General features: G+C 36.8%; 1 protein-coding gene across 4 annotated transcripts in view; it reads right to left on the reverse strand.

Annotated features, from left to right (window-relative positions):
- Positions 1-21,625, reverse strand: part of LOC124774108 — a 261,535-nt gene that overhangs the window by 118,244 nt on the left and 121,666 nt on the right. For 3 of the 4 annotated variants that reach the window (XR_007015127.1, XM_047249456.1, XM_047249455.1), the window contains exons 9-10: positions 17,996-19,687; positions 11,318-11,491 (exon numbers count right to left, since the gene is read on the reverse strand). Coding sequence is in view for 3 of the 4 variants with exons in the window: in XM_047249456.1 (XP_047105412.1) it covers positions 11,318-11,491; positions 17,996-19,687 (1,866 nt within the window). In the remaining variant the exon portion in view is untranslated. The remainder of the gene's footprint in view (positions 1-11,317; positions 11,492-17,995; positions 19,688-21,625) is intronic. The other variant, XM_047249457.1, reaches the window with a different exon arrangement.

Here is a 21,625-nt window from a genome sequence, read left to right on the forward strand (position 1 = left end):
TTTTGATTTCCCATTTATGCCTTGCCTTGCATCATATGATATATAGCAATGTTTCAATGCCTGTCTGATATGGTTCTCACTGAGATGATATGATATGTGATACTACATGCAATGTAACTTGCAACATGATGCAGAAGCAACCTGCATCAACAGAGTGCAGAGAAACATAGTGGAAGCATGTTAACTGGTTCACGCTAGGACAACAGTAACACAACATCTCTGTTGTATTGCCTGGCACAACATGGAGTGCTGGCTGTCCCATGCAATTTGTGTCATACGATACATATGATACACAGGAAGGGAAATTTCAAGTCATCCTATGTACACAAAAAAAGTTATTTTATATAGATGAAGCAAAGTTAGATCCATCTCTATAGTTGGTTTCTCAGTAGAACTTTTGCCTTTCACCTAAAAAATTAAAAACCACCATCTCAACATTTGTGCACAGTCTCTGCTACAAAGTCTTTCTGATTCATCTTTGAAGAAATTATTCAGTTAAAAAAAATGATTTTTCACATTTTACAGTCTGACGTCACAGCTTGATAATGAATTTCCAAGTAAAATAAAACACTGTGTACATTCCAGAAAGTTTGCAGTGAAAAGTGTAGTCACTTGACAGTTCATGTTTGGTGCATTTTATGGCATGCATTTCTACACACAAAATATAGCTAACTTATTGAAATTGGTCTTACTGATGAAAGGAGAGCTATATCCATTTTCATTCTCGAGAAACTGTATGAGATATATTCGAGGCTGTCTGCAATAAGGTTGGCAGCAAGGTGCCACATGTGAGGTTACTGCCACCTACCATGGCCTGCTATGTGGAATGCAGAGCTCCCTCATGTTTCTCTTGTTTGTATGCTGCCAGTACAAACTGAAGCTGGATATGAAAAAAAACTTACTGGAAAGAAAAGACACCAGGATTCGTCAGCTAATGTTGCTGACTGTTTTTTTTCTTTTTTTCAGTCCTGATACCAGGAAACTTTGCAACACATGTAAGAGAGATCTGAAAGCTAAATTCCTCTTACTTCTAAATGAGCAGCTTGATGAAGCTGAGAAAACCATGTCAGAATTTTCCCTGGCTTCTTTGTGTTTCTTCAAACACATTATCTACCCCTATGCACAGTTCACGACCCACTCCTACACCACTGATGGTGACCTATCTCTCTTCAAATTCAGAAATTTTTCTTCTAGATGCTCCTCAAGCTGAGTCATTTAATACGCAAAACTGAAAAGTTGCAGAAATTCTATCCTAGCTTTTATTAATTTGTAGCTATTGTTAACATACACATCACACTGAATAGAGTACCATACTAGATGGTCTTACTAAAAATAAACTTTTCATTGTGGCATATTTAGCACCACTCAAACACTTGCACCAACTTACCGTACTGTAATGATTAGCTTCTCAACAGAGAAGTTGCAAGTAAAGAATTCATGTTTTTCTTTGTCAGAGTAGCTGATATTAATTGCTCCAGAGAGTAGAAGCTGCCTGGACTCAGTCTACAGAATTCGTGGAATTTGTGTTCCTGTTGGGAGAGTTCATGGGAAACCACAGCTGCACTATGTTTGAAATTTATCACATTGTATGGGTGCACTCAATACTTCCTTTTCTTTTTAAGTTTTTTGAACTTAAAATAATAATGATAGTCACAATAACATCCTCTGTAGAAGGATGCAACTGAAACTGAAGCAGAAATGTGATTCATGCTATCTTGTTGCTTGTCGTATGGTGATTCACATCAATTGTCATATCCCACATTGTATTATCTCACTGTGAACCACACCTTATATCTCAAATACTCATTTAGAATGTGTTATCTTCATGCTATCCACCACATGTTAGTCAGTACTCGTAGGTATTGCTACTTCTTGATCTCATGTCCCCTTGATCTTTCTGGCTTTGGTATTCTGGATCTAATACAAGTTGTCTTATTATCACATTGCCTCCAGTCTTTTACTATTTACTGTAATTATCTTATTTATTTCCTGTCTTTTAACTGGTTGCAGTGGTTCCACTGCTATAGTTACATACTAAAAGGTAACAGAAATGAATGCCTGCATGTATTGTGGTTCAGAGTATATACAAATTAGGTGTCCAGTTCCTAGTTTTATTTTTTTTATTTACTTTTATCTTTGTAGTTTTGATATTTTTATCCAGGGGTTCTTTATTGATTACTTCATTAAAAAAGTGTGCACAAGTATGAGTGATGACTTGGTTTGTACTTATTATTAAATATGATGTCAAACTAAATTGTCAGGAAAACAGAATGACATGTGGGTATAATGCTTAACATTTTATGTAAATGGCCACAATGGCTCTGTTTTTTAGAAGGAAGAGGGAAATCTGCACACGATCTTACTTCATTCTTTTTGTTGTAAACTGAATATAACAACTGCTTGAATAGAAATAGTATTGTTGTAACAATTTATATTTCAATGATATCGGTCCTTCTACATGTAATACACACAAAATAATCCTTTCTTCCCTTCCTAATACTAGCATTCATATCTTAGGTAATATAGACCACACATAGAGTGTACCTGTCTATACAGATTTATCTTTGACTTCTTTGTCATGAGGTGTCGCTGCATACAGTTCAGAGCTCCCTCACACTAGCCAATAGTCTGGCTGTGTGCTACTCTTTGTATAGAAACAGATATCACAGATACATCCGTCAAAGGCAGAAATATGGTAAATCATCTTACAAAATGGTCTTTTCAACCACTGCCTGCTTACAATTTTTACTTGTACTTATAAAGTGTTTAATTTTGCTTCCCTTTATTATAAATTAGTTCAACGATGCAATGCATGAAATTATATGACTGTAATCTGAAATTATATGACTGTAATCTAAAACATACATGTTTAATGGGTTAAACATTGTAAGCACCCTTTTTTTATTCGGCCTTTATTTCATTTTTGTGTTTGTGACTATAACCAACCTGGTATTCTCACAACTTTTTTTCTGGTATGTATGCACTTCCTCCAAAATTTCACAGTATACACAATAAAAATAAAATGCAAATGAAATGACACAATTTCAGAGACTTTACTGGTCTCATACAGACATGGTTTTATATAAAAAAAAGAATCATATGTATATGAGACTAGTCTGAAACTGTGTCCTTTCATTTCTATAAGTACCACCACATGGGTTTCACTCTAGATCCCCCATTTATGTTTGATACTGAGGTGCTTTTCCAGAACATGGAGAGCCTCTGCAATTTTGTGTGTAAGGGGGAATTTTAAGTAGACTGGAGAGGTAGTGAGAGTTTGGATTGAGGAGAGAGGCATACCAGGGTAATCCATGCAATTGTGTGAACTGCTGTGCCAAGGTGGTTAACACACCTACCTAGTAAGGTGGAGACTCAGGTTCGATTCTTGGCCTTGGTGCAAATTTTCACTTGCTGCTTCAGTCTATGTAGATAAAAATGGATATTTTCCATAATCCAGATAATTTCTTTCAAGAAGTTTACCTTAATTGTGGACCATGTTTCAACTAAAATAAAGTGTGGCACTAACAAGAAACTAAAAAAGACATGGCTTGGGCAAATAGAGAAGTAGGACTAATTTTATGTTACAAGTAATACATACTATGCTGCCTTAAAATCGAAAAACCTCTGTATAATGTCTAAATTAATTATCTAAATAACAGAATTAAATTTATATGGGCAACAGTTGAAAGAGAAACTGGGAAATAAGTTAAAAAATATGATTATTTTGTTGGTAAAGAAAAGTACTGAGTAATAAATTATAGTGCCACATAGCCAATGTATTTCATAACTTCTTCCTGGAAGTAGCTCAAAAGATTGGCACTACAATTCAAGGGATACAGTAAAGGAACACATTCACTCTGTTGTGCATGTCAAAGAAAACATTACTAAGTATTTCAATAACAGTTCTATACCTAATCATGGAACAAGGGGTAGTATGCACCTGTATTTACCAAGTAAAAACAAGCAAAAAACTAAAAACAACAGTTCCTACTAAGAAATAAAATTATGTAACAAATATCCTATGGAGATGAACAGGGTTTCTAAAACACATACATTTATAAAGGCAACTAAAACATTCTTCAAAAGTAATACTTACTTCACAATCAAAGATTACTTATCGGACTCAGAGAGTAGTGAGTTGATAATGGAAATGGGGTAATTACAACACCTTGTCACATTAAAAATGGTTTTACAAGAAAATCACGTTCCAAGAACTAAAGTGCACGACAGTAATGTCTTATCATTGTCCTGGGCTCAACATCTCATTCTTCATTCAGCTGACTCAGTTTTTCAGGTTGAGTGATGGGAAGGCATTAAAACATGCATGGGGCATAGTGGCTTGTTTCTGGACCTGGAGTCAGTTTTCTGAACAGACATGTTCATGATTCAGGAGTCACCAGTGGGTGCCCTTGACGCATGCAGCGATGAAGAGCAAAACTATGTTTATACTATAAGTTATCTGAAGCAAATTGCGTATATATCAAAGAACATTGTACAACAAGGACCAACCAAATGAGTCAGTGTAGTTGTAAGAGACTGTCCTCATATTTGGCAGGATGGAGTTAACTCTGTTCAGCCATCCTGAGTGAGGCTTTCTGTGTTTCTCCTTATTCATTTCAGGAAAATGCCGGGATGGTTCCATCATTAAGGCCATGGCTGAACACCTGTCCTAACATCATAAAAGTATACCTATATATTTCGCGTGTATGTACATTTGTGGGCTATTCATTTTCATTGCATTGTGTTGACACATCATGTTTCATTCACATCCAAATCACAACTACTCTAACAAAATTTAAAGTTTAATTACTTCCCTCAAAACCAAAATTCTCATGGAACTCACAATATCACAAGTAAATTATTAAAATCCCATTCTCCACATATATGCAGTCACATACACAACACATCACTATCACAGGTATATTTCTAGATGGAATTAAATATGCTTTTGTTAGATACCTTCACAAGAAAACAGATGTTAACAATTACCGGCCAGTGTCATTGCTTATCTCCTTCTCAAAGGTAGAAGAAGAGGCTTATCACACACACACACACACACACACACACACACACACACACACACATCCCAAAATGAAATACTCTTGATGTAGAGAAACAAGCATTGTCATCATTTGAGAGATACAGAGGCGAGTGAGTGTGCCAGGACTAACCCCAGTTCACTGCTAGTAGCGCACGTCACCACAACGCATCTATGCGTAGCGCACAAGTATTGCACCACAATTTAAGAATGGAATTAAAAAGTAAAGTTGCTTTTCCACACTTTGTCAGCATGTGCTTTGGTATAATGTTTAAACTGTCAAATATCAGATTGACCAGATAAATATATTTCCCTAAATACATCATTTTAAGAAAAAAATAAGTCACGCTAAATAACAAAGCTAGGAACCCAAAACCTGGTCATAATGTGCAGATGTAGTCAAAATTAACTAGTACAAGTCTCAATGCAATTAACCCAATATTTCGGTCAGAATAGGCATTTTTAAGAAAAATTTCAAATAAATATTAGACTTAGAAATATGAAAATTTGTATGAAGCTTCAGTTTAGTATAAAAACATTAATTATGTAACCCCACTGAGCTACCTCTATTAGTTTTCGAGTAGTTTACTGAAAACTAAATTTGGAACTAAAATGTCCTTAATTGTAGTAGGTTAAGTATTTATTAATGTTAGGAAGTTTTTGTTGCAGTACATGATGAAACCTACTAAATAATAGAGCTATAACAAGTTTCAAGGCCTGGATGTAAATAATAACAAATATAAGATCTCTTAAAGTTGTAGTTCAGCTGTCATGTTCTACTGTCAGCTCCATTCTAAAAATTCTAGACCGCAAAGTTTATATGTAGGTGAGCTAAAACTTTTTCTGTGATTTTAACCAACTTAACTACATTCATACAAAAATTACAAAGACACTAAATATTATGGGCTGAGAAAGCAGCTGTTTAGAGGCTACTACAGTGGGCGTAGAGCGGATGACAGCAGGTGTTCCCTTGGCCATCTGCTGTGCCAGTATATAAATACACCCCGAGGGGCAAGACAAGACTTCACTTCACACTCAGCTACCGTACGATCCGCATCAGTCAAACGCCAGAGTGCGCGCACGCCATGGATGATGTTAGAGACAGGCTGTTAAGAGATGCATATTTTCAGTAATAATAGAAAGTGAACTCACGAAGGCTGTACACCGTCTTGGATCATTTAGATTTTTGAAAAGACTTTACTTTGCACCCAGCCACTGTACGATCCACGTCAGTCAAATGCCAGAGCACGGGATGCCTCAGATGACATCACCGCCAGACTGCAATTAAACTCATGTTTTCGGTACAAATAGGAAGTGAAATCAAGAGCACTGTACACCATCCTGGATCGCTTAATAGATTTCACAGATGTAACTGTTACTGTTAGTGTGCCACCTGTAAGGTTAACAAATCCGCATGGCAAGTGGTGACAGTTATTTTCCACTTTAGTGGCAAGCAATTATTTTGAATATCAAAGACAGGACAAAAGACAATTTAATAGGAACTTACTGTAGAAGTAGCCTCTGAACTGCTCATAGTGCTGTTTAGGATAGGGAGATTTATTATTAGTATTAACATAATGAATACTGCAATGTTGTGCGTGTGAAGCTTTACCAAATATATCTATCAATTAGAACTCAAAATCTTCATTTATAATCATAGTCCTGATCCTGCTGAGCAAATAGAGAATATAAACATTTCTTTCAGTGGGCTGGACATGAATGTGGACTTTCAGACTGGGAACTATGATCAGTATGTTCTCCATCACTTTGTGGATGACCACAGAAATAGTTTCCAGACTGTCGTAAAAGACGGCGAACAATACTTCAAATATTCTAATATTTCCTGCTACTTATGATTACCTATGACTTATTATTATATGATATTATTATTATTATTATTATTAACCCACCACCCCACAGTTTCAATCTGCAGGCTTTCATGGCCATTATCATTGAAGGTAAGACCACCTGGGTTGTTACGCTGTGTCATATTCCTCTCAAAGCATCTTCTTAACAACCAACTGGAGACAAAGATAGAGTCCTAAAGAATACCCCAAAAGAGAGATCGATACACTGATTAATAAAGAAGAAATTTCAGCAGGAATACAATGCAGTGTAATGACCTACAAGATTTTACCTTCAATAAAATACTTTGTCTGTCTTAATTTGTATATCAAAAGGATCTCTCTATACAACACATGATTTTTCAATTTATGGATAAGATTATACAAATTTAAATGAGAAAATACTGCCAACTTGTATTTTCTATGACTTTGCAAAAGCATTTGATTGTGCAGTTCAAAATATTCACCTAGAGAAGTTCAAATGTTATAGTGTTAGATATCTTGCTAGTAATGGTTTTCATTCTAACTAAATGGGTGCGAAGTGTCACAAGAAGAAACGCAAGGAGTGTACACAATGATACAACATCATTAACGTGGGGAATGATGACTTCAGGTGAACCACAGTGGTGGTGGTGGTGGTGGTGGTGGTCTTAATCTCTGTCAGTCATTTATCCAAGGTTATGGGACAAGTTGATGGGAAATATAGTAATATTATCATAATGCTAACTTATGCATATTTTTTTATCTATAACATTGATATTTGTCGTTTTTATGTTCTACATCTGCAAGTACACTGAAGTGACAAAGAAACTGGTATAGGCACATGTATTCAAATACAGAGATATGTAAACAGGTAGAATATAGCGCTGTGGTCAGAAATGCCTATATAAGACAACAAGTGTCTGGCACAGTTGTTAGATTGGTTACTGCTGCTACAACAGCAGGTTATCAAGACTTAAGTGGGGTGTGGTGTTATAGCCGGTGCACGAGTGTCGGGATACATCATCTCTGAGGTAGCAATGAAGTAGAAATTTTCCCTTACGACCATTTTATGAGTGTACCATGGGTATCAGGAATCCAGTAAAACATCAAATCTCCTCACCTCTGTGGCCCGAAAAAGATCCTGCAATAACAGGACCAATGACGACTGAAGAGAATTGTTCAATGTGGTAGAAGTGCAATCCTTCTGCAAATCGCTAAAAATATCAATGCTCGGCCATCAACAAGTGTCAGCATCTGAACCATTCAACAAAACATCAATATGGGCTTCCAGAGCCAAAGGACCACTCATGCACTCTTTATGACTGCCCAACACCAAGCTTTACACCTTTCCAGGGCCCGTGAATGATGACATTGGACTGTTGATGACTGGAAACATGTTGCCTGGCCAGACAAGTCAGAAACAACCTCATAAGTCCATGGACCCTGCATGTCAACAGGGGATTGTTCAAGTTGTTGGAGGCTCTGTAATTGTGTGGGGTGTATGCAGTTGGTGTGATATGAGACCCCTGATACATCTAGATATGACTCTGACAGGTGACACGTACATTATTGAGCATATCTGAGATGACTGCAATGTGCTTTTCTGAAGAGATCTCCACCCCCTTGTACTCTTATGGATTTATGGACAGCCCTGCAGGATTCATGGTGTCAGTTCCCTCCAGCACTACTTCAGACATTAGTGGAGTCCACACCACATCATGCTGTGGCACTTCTGCACGCTTGCGGGGGACTTACACGATATTAGGCAGGTATACCACTTTCCTTGGCTCTTCAATGTACATACATACTCCACAAGAAATCCAAATGGTGCATGGTGGAGTGTACCTCATAGCGCTACTAGTCATTCATTTTCCATTTGCAAATGTAGTAAGGGAAAATGATTGCCAGTATGCCTCCATATCAGCCCTAATTTCTCTTAACTTGTTTACTGGTCCTTGTGTGAAATGTCAAAGTTCCTGTCTTTGACATAAATAGGTGCTAATTCAAATATATCTTTAGACAAAAAGCTTAGTTTTGCACGGAAATTACTCATATAATTGCCACTGACAGGGCCAGTTTACACTAACATGAATGTCTTTATGCAGATCCAAATGTTCAACGTTATGAATATCTCTTGCTAGAAAAAGTGTTGCAATAATGGTAATATTGAAGGATAGGTTATTTAATATAGTATATTATGATGTAGAAACTATTAATGGTGAAGATGGATATGGAATGTGATAGTATTACTTGTGAGTGCTTTCCGACTACACATAGAAAGGAATATTTTTGGAAGAAATGTGCAGATATGTAATACATGAAAAATTAGCATGTTAGGTGAATTCTGTTATTCACTGTATGATGTCAAGCACTCCAAAAACCAAGGCCCTGAGGTTTATCAATCCAAATCAACTAGTAGTAATGAAGTAGTATGTCTAATAATAAACAAGAAAACAATGACGTGTGACCTGTTGTGAACAACAGAGTGAATGGATGACAATAGCCAGAACAGACACAAACCATGACCCACAATAGTTGTATCAGTATACTTGCCTCCTAGCTCCATAGATGAGTAAGAGATTCAAAAAACACATGATGTGGCAAATAAATTATTCAGAACATTAAGGGAGATGAAAATTTAAATCCACTGTAGCACAGGATTTTGATAGAGAGAAAAGGAAAGAAAGCAACATAATACATGAGCATGGGCTGGAGGAAAGGAATGACAGGTGAATGCACGTGGAAGAAATTTACAAAAATCACAATTTTATCATTGCAAACACTTGGTTTATGAATCATGAAAGGGATCTGGAAACAGCAGAAGGCTTCAGATGGATTATATGACACAACCATGTCTTAAATTGTACAACATTTCCAAGAGCATATGTAGACTTTGACCATAATTTATTAGTTACAAAAACATGCTAAAGTTCAAGAAATTCCAAAAACATATAAAGTTAAGGAGATGGGTCCTGTATAATTTGAGTTTCAAAGAGAGGATTAGGCAATGACTAACATAAACAGGGAACAGGAATGCAATAGATGAATACTGGGTAGCTTTGGGATATGAAATAGTAAAAGGGGGGGAGGGGGTGTGCGCAAGTGCAATGGGTCAATGTTCAGGTCTGTGGCCCTGTGGCCTGGATTCATCATTTCCACCAGCAGACTGCCATCTGCTTACCCAGGCCTCTACCTGCAAACTGATACCCCTTCAGCAGACTGTCATATGAATAGCTGGACAACAGATAGATTTCATCAGATAGTTGCCAGTGGCCACACACTGCCAGACAAATCTGCAGACTAGCCAAGTGGACTAGTCCTCCTATGACTGCAGGTCTTTAATTTAACACATCATAGCTGCAAAATACTGACACAAAATACTAACAGAACAATGGAACAATGGCTGTGGCTGGAGAAAATCAGTTTGGTTGCCAGAGAAATGAAGGATCATGCAAGACAATACAAATAACTTATCTAAGAAGAAACACTGACAGAATACAAAGAAACATTTATAGCATTTGTAGATTTAGGAAAAGGTTTTCACAGTACTTTGAATACACTCAGAAATTCTGTAGTTAACCAGGATAAAATATAGGGAGTAAAATGACATTAATGGAAGGCAGGGTAGTAGCCTCTGTTATTCAATCTGTACATAGAGCAAACATTAAAGGAAACAAAGGAGAGGTATGGAAAGGGAGAAAAAAACTAAGTTCTTTTGATGACACTGTAATTCTGCTAGAGATAACAAATGACTTGGAAGATCAGTTGAATGGAAAGGATAGTGTCTTGAAAAGATGTTGTAAGATGAGGAAATGATACACTAAAAGTAGTAGATGGGCAAGAGAAAATGACGGTGACAGACGGATACAGGATCTATAATGCAGACTGGCAAAAGTAAAAAAAGGTTTCCTGAAAAAAGAGGAAAATATTAAAAGTGAATATGAATTTAAGTGGTAGGAACACTTTTCTGAATACATTTATATGGGGTGTAGTTTAAAATTGGAGAATAACTTCGTAGGATACACCCTAAGGCACCAGTCTGAGTGAGATGGCAATGATTCCCTTCCCGACCCTTAAAACAAAATATAAAAAAGCACTTGTACTCTATCTCTAACACCCTTGTTGTCAAAACCCTCATCTTCCTTCCTTCCTTCATCATCAGGAATAACTAATTTGATAATGTGTGTGTGTGTGTGTGTGTGTGTGTGTGTGGGGGGGGGGGGGGGGGGGACAATAGCAGGATACAAAATTTAAAGGGAGACTAAGGCTCAATACCACAAACTAATTCAAACTGACATAAGTTGCTGTAGTTACACAGAAATGAATAACCTTGCACTTGTACAGAACAGACTAGCATGGAGAGCTGAATCAAACCAATATCTGAATTGAAGACAACAAAAACATAATATCAAATACTAATACACAGGAAAAAAATTCTGATAAACTCACTTACTGTTAAGCATGAGACACAGACAAACTCTCCTGCATGTTTCTTCAAATGCCTGTACAAGTATATGGCCTTGTGGAATTCTTTGTCACAGATATCACAATTGTAAGGTGGACCTGTGTCCAGTACATAATGCTTTTTAGTTGAGTCACTTGTAACTTGCTTCTTATCTGAAGAGATCTGCAGAGAGAAAAAGACACTTTGAATTAAAAAATAATGACTAGAAGACAAAAATAAAATGAAGTGGAAGAAGAAAGAGACAACCATTTACAAAATGTAGGCGAGAAGCCAACAATCTTTCTTTATTAAGGACAGTGTATCTCATTGTATTGGCTACCTGTGGTATCACTTATTCAGGTGCTTCATTTGGCGAAATCTCATGTCGTATTTTAAGGGTCATATCTCTGAGTCATACCTGAGAGTCAGTATGATTCATTTAAACTGAATGTTCTTATAGTATTCAATTTATTTGTTTACGTATTCATTTTCAGATCATGGATCCATCTCTGTACAGTTCACAAGGTATTGAACGGATCAGTCAACAAAAGTGTGTGTGTGTGTGTGTGTGTGTGTGTGTGTGTGTTTGGAGACAGAGGGGGAAGGCAATTGCGAGGAAGAAGGTAGTACAAATAAAGGAGGATGCTGTAGCACAGAGAGTGAGAGAGAGAGAGAGAGAGAGAGAGAGAGAGAGAGAGAGAGAGAGAGAGAGAAAGAAAGAAAGAAAGCAGAGTATAATAGTACAATGATGGGACAGGGAAGTAATTGTATCAAAAAAGGGAATGAAAGGTTGAGGGCAAGGGTCAGAAAGGGGCAGATGATGAAGTACACTAGTAGAGGCTGATGTCAAGGGAACAATGGGTGAGGGAGGTGAAGTGGAGAGACAGTTCCTACCAGGTAACACCAGTGAAGCTAACATAGATGTGTGTATGGAGGGGCGAGAGCTGTGAGGGGTGAGGGGGGAAAGGTGGGTAGAGGGGGGAGTCATGTTCAAATGGCACAAGTAGTGAAGAAACTTTGAAGTCATTACTGTTGTGGTGTGAGGTACGTCACGTTTGGCACTCAGATGATTGAGTTTGTCCTTAGCCGTAAGTTGCTGGTGGCCATCAGACAACTGGTTATTACTATATCTGCGTAGAATAATGCCTAGTAATTGCAGAACAGCTGGTATTCAGAATGGCACTGTTAAGTGCAACAGGCACAACACCTGCTTTGTTTGTGCAGCACATTTTCGCAATTTTGATGGAGATAAACTAACGCTGCAGTGTTCATCTTCAGCACGCCAGTGCAGAAGGTGGCATAGAAACAGCAAAGTAAAAAAATCCATGCAGTTTGCACTTTTATTTATACCTAAAAACCAGCTTTGGAATTTTCCTTTCTGTGAGACCATATATGCATAATCTTTTGCTAATAGTATCAATGTGATATACTGTGAAATTTCAAACATTCACGAATGCCGCGATAAACTCGTACCGTTACTGTCAGCTGTAGGCTTAAACTAACTTGTGGTCCTGTTGTAACTGAAAACTTTAGAGAAAATCTCAGTTCACTTGCATTTAAGCTCCCCAATCATACTGTAATCATTGGTGGATACTTTAATCATCCACCAATCAATTGAGAAAGTTACAATTTTGTTACTGGTGGGTGTGATAAGACATCTTGTGAAACATTAATGTCTCCTCTGAAAAGTATCTATAAGACATAGTTCAGAACCTCATTAATGATGGAAATATATTGGATCTTATCTCTTTGAGGTTGTCCACATTGAAACTGGTATCAGTGACCATGATGCGGTTGTAGCAGAAAGGTATAAGTGTTCAGTAAACTAGAAGAAAATCAGTAATGTCATATCTCAATGAGGGACTTGAAACTTTCACCACAGAGCAGGAGCATGTAGAGGAACTATGACTCAAGTTATAAGAATAGTTGCCCATGCACTGGATAGGTATGTACCAAGTAGAACAGTTCATAATGGAAGGGACACTGCATGGTATGGTATGCAGTCACTGTACAGAAACTTCTCAGAAAACAGAGACTAATGGATAACAGGTGTAAGACAAAGCATAGGACTGTAGATAGAGAGATGCTGAATGAAGCACATTTGGCTGTCAAGAGAGCAACATTTGAAGCCTTCAATGACTACTGTAGTAGAATACTATTGAATGACCTTTCACAAATCCCAAAGAAATTCTGTTCATATGTAAAGGCTGCTAGGCTATTAATGCAACCAAAGTTAGTGTGCAGTCCCTAGCGAATGAGACAGGAACTGAAACTGAGGGTAGCAAAGTAACAGCTGAAATGCTTAACTCAGTTTTCATTTGTTCCTTTAAAAAGGAAAATGCAGGAGGATTGCCCCAATTTAGTCCTCATACCACTGGAAAGATAAGTGGAATAAGTGTTGAGAAACAGCTGAAATCGTTAAAATTAAGCAAAGCACCAGAGCCCGATGGAATCCCTATCCAATTCTACACAGAATTTGAAGCTGAGTTAGCCCCTCTTCTAACTACAACCCATAACAGATCCTTCGAACAAAAAACTGTGACCAGTAGTTGGAAAAAAGCACAGGTCACACCCATCTACAAGAAGGGTAGCATAAGTGATCCACAAAACTACCATCCAATATCCTTGACACTGATTTGCTGTAGAATCTTAGAATATATTCCGAGCTCAAACATAATGAGGTATCTCAAACAGAATGACCTCCTACATGCCAAACAGCACAAATTCTTTATACATAGATCATGTGAAACCCAATTCACACTTTTCTCACATGAGAAACGGAAAGCTATGGATCAAGGCATATAGGTAGGCACAGTATTTTTTTATTTCTGAAAATCATTTAACACAGTACCACACCTAAGCTTACTGCCAAAAGTATGATTATATAGGGCACAAAATGAAATTTCTGTCTGGATTGAGGCCTTTTTGGTAGGGAGGATGCATGTTATCTCGCATGAAAAGTCATCATCAGACGTAGGAGTAATTTCAGGTGTGCCCCAGGGAAGTGTGTTGGGACCCTTGTTTGTATATTAATGACAGACTTTTTGAAGATTATGCAGTTATGTGTAATGAAGCAGTGTCTGAAAGGAGCTGCATTAATATTCAGTCAGATCTTGATAAGACTTCAAAGTGGTGCAGAGATTGGAAACTTGCTCTAAATGTTCAGAAATTTAAAACTCTGCACTTCACAAAATGAAAAAGATGATGTATCCTATGCCTGCAATATCTATGAGTCACAGCTGGAATCAGCCAACTCATACAAATACGTTGGTGTGACACTTTGTAGGGATATGAAGTGGAATGATCACATAGGCTCAACCGTGTGCAAAGCAGGTGTAGATTGCAGTTTATTGGTAGCATACTGGGGAAATGCAATCAGTCCACAAATGAGATTGCTTACAAATCGCTCATGTGACCCATGCTAGGATATTCTTCAAGTGTGTGGGACCCACACCAAATAGGACAAATGGGGGATATTTAACTTATAAAGAGAAGGCCAGCATGAATGGTCACAGATTTGTTTAATCCATAGGACAGTGTCACAGAGATGAAGAAGAAACTGAACCGGCAGATTCTTAAAGACAGATGTAAACTATCCTGCTATTAATTGCTTTAACTGTCATCAGTTAACGAACCAACACTACAGTGCAACAAATAATTTTCTATTTCTTGTTATTCATTGAAAAACAATTTTACTTTTATGATGATTAGCCAATTAGCAATAATGAATCTCAATATTTAAGCCAGATTGGTAAGCTACACTTATTAACAAAGTCTCACATTTCATTGGTGGCAGATCAGATCAAAGATACACAAATATGATATACATAGATAATTTTCCCACACACTGATTCATAATTGCTAAATGTCTGCCAACTAACTAATGTTGTTGCAAACTCATGACTGATTCACAATTAAGGATATATTTGAACATCTAACCGCAGACTAACTGATGATGACACAGAAATATTAACATTTTGATGACTAACGACTGACTTTAATAGTTATTAACATTACAAATGGTTACTGGCTCAATCATTGTCCTGCACACTAACTTCATGACAGGTGAAAAACTAAAAATAAAAATTTGATTTGATGCATTACTTAATAAGATGAAAGAGAGCAAAATCAGAGAACACAGAATGGTAAAAAGGAAAAGAGCAAGTTGGTTTAACTATGACCTGAATTATTAAAAAATTCAAAATTATACATACTATTTCAGATAAATAAATTTTTACTTCCACAGTGGTTCCCAGAGCCCAGCAAAAGCTGTAAAATAATGTAATTTTCCAAACCAAGAAATCACCAAACTAACAAGTTCTTCTAGTAGAGGTGGGTATTTTTGGAATAAGAAAATCAGGGGCATTAAACTATGGGACTAAATTTGGAAAACAGTCACAAGTTAACATTTGAATACTTTAGAACAAGAGAACTTTGATTATGAATAATTCTTGAAATATGACGTTTTTGAAGAAAACAAACTGCTTATGGATGATAGAAGAATGAGGGCTATAAAATGAGTCACAGCAATTCAGCCAGAAACATCTATTAGCTCACTGCAGATTTCATCTCCACATGTTTTTGACGCATCTTAAGTTTTGAATATTTCTTTTGGAAAATTATTTTCAGTTAAACCAACTGTACTACTGTCTTCAGTACTTGGGAAATTACTCTGTGCATAATAAAATTCTATAAATTCCTGCTTGAATATGAAAGTAGCTATTTTGTGTGATTGTCATATATGTGCTATCTACAAAAAAGAATGCATTAAAGGAAAAAAACTTATCTGATGTTAGGAGTGGTGCAAGAACTAGAAGGATGGTTCAACTTTGTCTGCTCAACAGTTCAGAGTTAAACAAATTCACATCATTAGGGAAGGTGCACTAACTAAAATGGACTACAGTGGTTGTGTCCTTGCTGGTGGGACAATTTGACCAATCACCTCAAGTGATTGAAGAAAGCCATAGAAAATCTATATCTCGAGGGCCAGACAGGAGTTTCAACCTGCTTCAGGTGATTACAGACGGAATATGTGATAAGTTTCTGCATGTCATACAAGAAATAGCAAATTAGGACAGCTGAACTGTACTTGCTCCTTCCAGATCTTATCACAGTAAACAAGATTCATATATAAGGTAGTCTATTGGTCAGTGTCCTTGCCTCTAGACTCTCTGGGGACCCAAGTTCAATTCTTGGCTGAATGAGTGATTTTCTTTGTCCAGAGACTGGGTGCTTGTGTTGTCCACATCACTTCGTCTCATCTTCATTGACAGGCAAATCACCAAAGTGGTGTCAAATAGAAAGACTTGCACCAGTTAGCTGAAAAACTTCAGATGGGGTCTCCTGGCCAATTGTGCCATATACAAGGTAAAACTTAGACTTACTTTAAGGTTTTCTTCCCATGCATGGCCTACAGCTAACAATACAATATAAGTTGAAAACATACAATTTCAGTAGACAAATGGTAAAATGCTGGGAACAAGGCAATGTTCATATTTAATGCCAGTTTTTGAAGAAGTCACTTCACACCACTTTGAAAGTCAACTGACACACTATGCCAGTCAGGTGAATACTGATTAGTAGTCCAAAAGAAGTGTGTAAAACAGATCTGTTAACAAGTTTATGGAATGCTTTACAGTCCCAGTCTGATAACTTTTGTGTACATGTTTCTGCTACCACTGTGGGTTTCACACTAATGCCTAATAGGAAGTACAAAACACCAAAATCACTTATCACATATGCACAGCTCACAGGTCAACCTGGTAACATACGGTAGTCTGTAGTAATAAACCTGTGGTAAACTATCAACACATTACCACCTGATCTCCCAGTAACAGCGTAATCACAGGGCTCTGACCTCCTGAGAAGAATTCATATATTTCACACATAAATAATTTTTATTTATTCAATTAAATCTGCCAAATCATCAGTTTTGAGCTGAAATGTAATACCATACAGCTGCATTTCCACTGTAAACCCAAAGTGCTATAGAGCTATGATGGGACTATTGTTTTGTGATGCCTAATTACTGCCTTCATGACATGCAGTGTCAACATGATAAGGATTCTCAGTACCTCGTATCTGCTCATAGTTATTCTTAGGAAAATTATTTCAGCCAGAATTACTTTTTTCACTTTGAACAACATATCACTTACTTTCACATTCATTCTGGTATTACAATTTTTATTTTATAATAACAAATACATAATAAATATACATAAATATTGTGAGAAGATGAAAAATAAAATTTTTATGTGGTTTAAAAGATTCTTGTGGATTTACACAGCCAACCTTTGTATTATTCCATTCTAATAGTCTCAATGCATTAGACACTATATGCGATGGAAGACATATATCTTATGCAATTTTTCAAAGAATTATGTAGTGGTAAAACAGATGTCAAAGCCAGTATCATTATCAATAAGCAGCATCTTAAAACTGTATAGTGTTAAGCCCTGTGATATAATATTTGCTCACCATTCCCCAAAAATGTGATGCAAGAACAACTAATCAAAATTCTGAACATCACATATAAAACAGAATAAAACTTATCTGACAGGCCATCCCATTTTCTCCAACCAGTAATGTGTCTGTAGAATTTCAAAAGCATTAAGTACTTTCCAACTGAAATTAGATTTAAGAGTAACATGTCAAAATTAAAATATCACATTTTAAAACATAGCCTACCTGACTGTCCTGTACATTGTCACCAAGCAATACTGTGTCTAAGTCCTTCATTAATGAATTACTTCTAATATCACTTGGCTGTTCATCATTTTTGGGAAACTTTTCTAGGCAATTCGAAGTAATTCCAAGATCAAATACTGCCTCAAAGAATGACTGATTTGATGAATCAAAATGATCCTCTGCACTATTCAGATGACACTTTTTCTCTTCTGGTACAAAAGACAGAGAGGATGTTACAATATCTTTTGGATTCTGTTTCATTTGGTTATCACTCACATTGCCATAGTTTTCACTTGCAGTTTCCACACCAGCAGAGTCGTGTTGAGAAGAATGTTCTTGCGGATGACTCAAATCTTCCTTTGGTGTTACAAAGTCTGGGACATCTCTGTTCACAGTACTATGTTGGTGATCTTCCTCAGTAATTTTCAGGGAAACACTTGAAACACATCTAACTGGTTCACTGTGTACAGCAGACAAATCTTGAGTATTTTTTCCTATCTGTTCTGTGACACTCTTTAATTTGACTACATCAGAATTGGTACCTTTATCATTACACTGAGAATTGTGTTCCTTTTCTTCAAATGACATATTATTTGCACTGAAACTTATTAATTCTTCTTTACCAGAGGTGTTATTCAAGTTAAACATATAATTTGTACATGACCCATCAGATGGCATCATAGCAACATCATCCAGGCTAAAGCTCACTGCGATAAGTCCAGGCTGTTCTTCATGGCCACTACTGCTTTCCATAAATTTCGTACTGCTACAATCTATGTCACTCATCTGATTTTTATTTTTTGGAGTCTGAATTATTTCAGAAGGATATGAGACCTCATGAAGATTAAAAGGAAACTTATCTCCTTCTGGTGAACATTTTGTCAAGCTTGAAGATGTGATATTTGTGGATGCAGATTTATCATTTTTATCAGATGAAGGAACCATTCCCATGAGGGCTGACGAATCATCATCAGATCCAGTGACCAGTTCCCAGTCAGTTTCCAACATATTTATGACACTCTCTGCTACTTTGTCTGAATAACATTTACTTAATGATAATGAGGTACATTCTAATTCCTTTCCACTCCCTTCTGAACAGTTTTCATTGAGTATGAGCTGGTAACTGTTTCCATCCTCAGGCACAACAACTGCATTTAAAGACGATGAAGGCTGGTGTAAACAAAGCTCCTGATCATCAGAGAAAGTACTATCCAACTGAAATTGATTTGTTGACTCAACATAAGGTTTAATTTTTCCAGAAATCTTGTTTTCATTAGATGAAACAATCAGAAATTCATAATCAGGTCTCCCTGTAGCCAAAGAGCTAATTTCAGGTACAGCTTTACCTGATTCATTGAGTATACCATTTCCTCCTTCAAGATCCCTCAACTCAAAGTCATACTTTGTGCCACGAGCACTTATTCTGTTTCCTGTCTCTATGTTTCTCAACTCAGAATTTGGAGTGTTGTTGGATGCCATTATATCAGCAGTCTCAAGTGAAGGTTTTTCATTAATGATCTTTAACAGTTCTTGGGCAAATGTGTTATTGTCTTTAACAGCTGCAATACTTTTGATATCATCTAAAGTAAGACTGCAGGTCCCCTTCAACTGTTCCGAAAGAAATTCTACAGCCTTAACATCATGTCCTGTAGCTGTATTTGATACAAGTGGGTTGGTGGTATCCACATATGCCTGCAATAAATAAACAAAAATTCCAGTAAGTTAACAATCTGCTTCATTAGGGAACATTCTTAAGTTCAAAAAAATATTGAACAGAAACAATTTTGCTAAAAGTAAACATCTTCAATCAGATAAACATATATGTAAGTTGTAGAACAGAGTTGGAGGGAGGGAGGGAGGGAGGGAGTGAATAAGTGTGAATGTGAGTGTGTGTGTGTGTGTGTGTGTGTGTGTGTGAGAGAGAGAGAGAGAGAGAGAGAGAGAGAGAGAGAGAGAGAGAGAGAGATTATATTACGCACCAAGAGCCTTAAAAATAAACTGTTACCTAGAACTGATGACATTCCAGATTTTATCATTAAGAATGGCATAATTAAAATAGTTGCCCCATTCTCTAATGTGCACAATTCATCACTGATGAAAGGTACATTCCTTGACTGTATGAAAGTGGCGAAATCTATGTTATCCCAGTGTTTAAGAAAGGTGAACAAAATAATGTGGAAAACTTTAGACCCATATCAATGTTACCTATGTTTGGTAAATTTCTGCAGAGATTAATTTATCAAAGCTGATGTAATCTTCTGGAAAGGAGCTAAAGCTTCTCTGATGCTCAGCACAGTTTCAGGAAAAACAAATCCACGACAACTACTATATGTGAGTATGTACACTGCACCCTACATGCTCTAGACAAAAAACAAAAAGCAATTAGGATCTTCCTTGGTTTGTCCAAAGAAATTTGACATCACAGACCACAAAACTCTAATACACCAACTGCACCTATACAGCATTAGAGGTATTCCTCTAAATTGGTTCAGCTCATATTTCATAAACAGGAAACAAAAAGTAACAACTATCAAGGACATATCAAAATGTATCACTCCAACTATGGAGATACTGTACAAGGGATGACCCAAGGTTCAAATATGGATCAGTTCTGTTCCTTCTTTACATAAATGACTTATCGCTAAACATCAGTGCCACTACCAATGCACTCTTTGCAGATAATGTAGCGTACCCATTATCAGCAGAAATGATCATGAACTCCACGAGGCCATAACTGAAAGTGCAGTTCAGTTGAGTGATTCATTTCCAGGAGTATCCGTATAGTCAACACAAAGAAAACCACTTCCCAAACTTCCACCCAAGAATCAGGAAATTTACAATGGATATGAAATTACATGGCTCTGAAATATCCTCCACACCAGTAACAAGATTTTTAGGCCTGTGGATCCAGGACAACTTAAAATGGCAAACTCATATCATCAGAACTAATAATAAATTGAAAAAAGTGTGCTACGACTTACACACCCTCAAACACTGAACAAGCCCAGAGACTGTTTTCACTGCTTACTATGCAAAATTTCATAGTGTAATGCAGTATGGTACCATAATGTGAAGAGACTCCACACACAGATCAGAAATTTTCTTCACCCAGAAGAGGCCTGTAAAAATAACGGACAGGGGAAAGCCAACTGACATCTGCAGACCTCTCTTCCAAATATCACTCATTCTACTTCTTGGTAGTCTCTACATACTAGAAATGTGTAAGCCTATAAAAAGTAATACTGCAAAGTTCATCAAAATTATGAATGTCCATGATTATGCTACAAGACAGAAAATGAAACTCCATGTTCAAAAAATGCATACTTCTGCCTTTAAAAATTCATAAATTAACCAAGGCATCAATCTTTACAACAGTCTGCTATCACAAACAAAAGACAGGAAGTCTCTGACTTTGCATAACAAGAATCTGAAACCTTCTTGCTTGATCATTGCTTTCACACTGTACCTAAATTTTTGTTCACATGTGTGGAAAAAGAATATGAAAGTGATTGCAGGAAAAATTTTTGTAAAAGAAGTAGACACCAATTTAAAATATTTGCAAAAAAGCTTCATGTTTATACCATCTGCAACTATGCAAACTGTGTGCTCTGCTTTACGTGTGTGTGTGTG

Source organism: Schistocerca piceifrons, chromosome 2, assembly GCF_021461385.2.
Source record: "Schistocerca piceifrons isolate TAMUIC-IGC-003096 chromosome 2, iqSchPice1.1, whole genome shotgun sequence".
NCBI classification, from domain to species: domain Eukaryota; kingdom Metazoa; phylum Arthropoda; class Insecta; order Orthoptera; family Acrididae; genus Schistocerca; species Schistocerca piceifrons.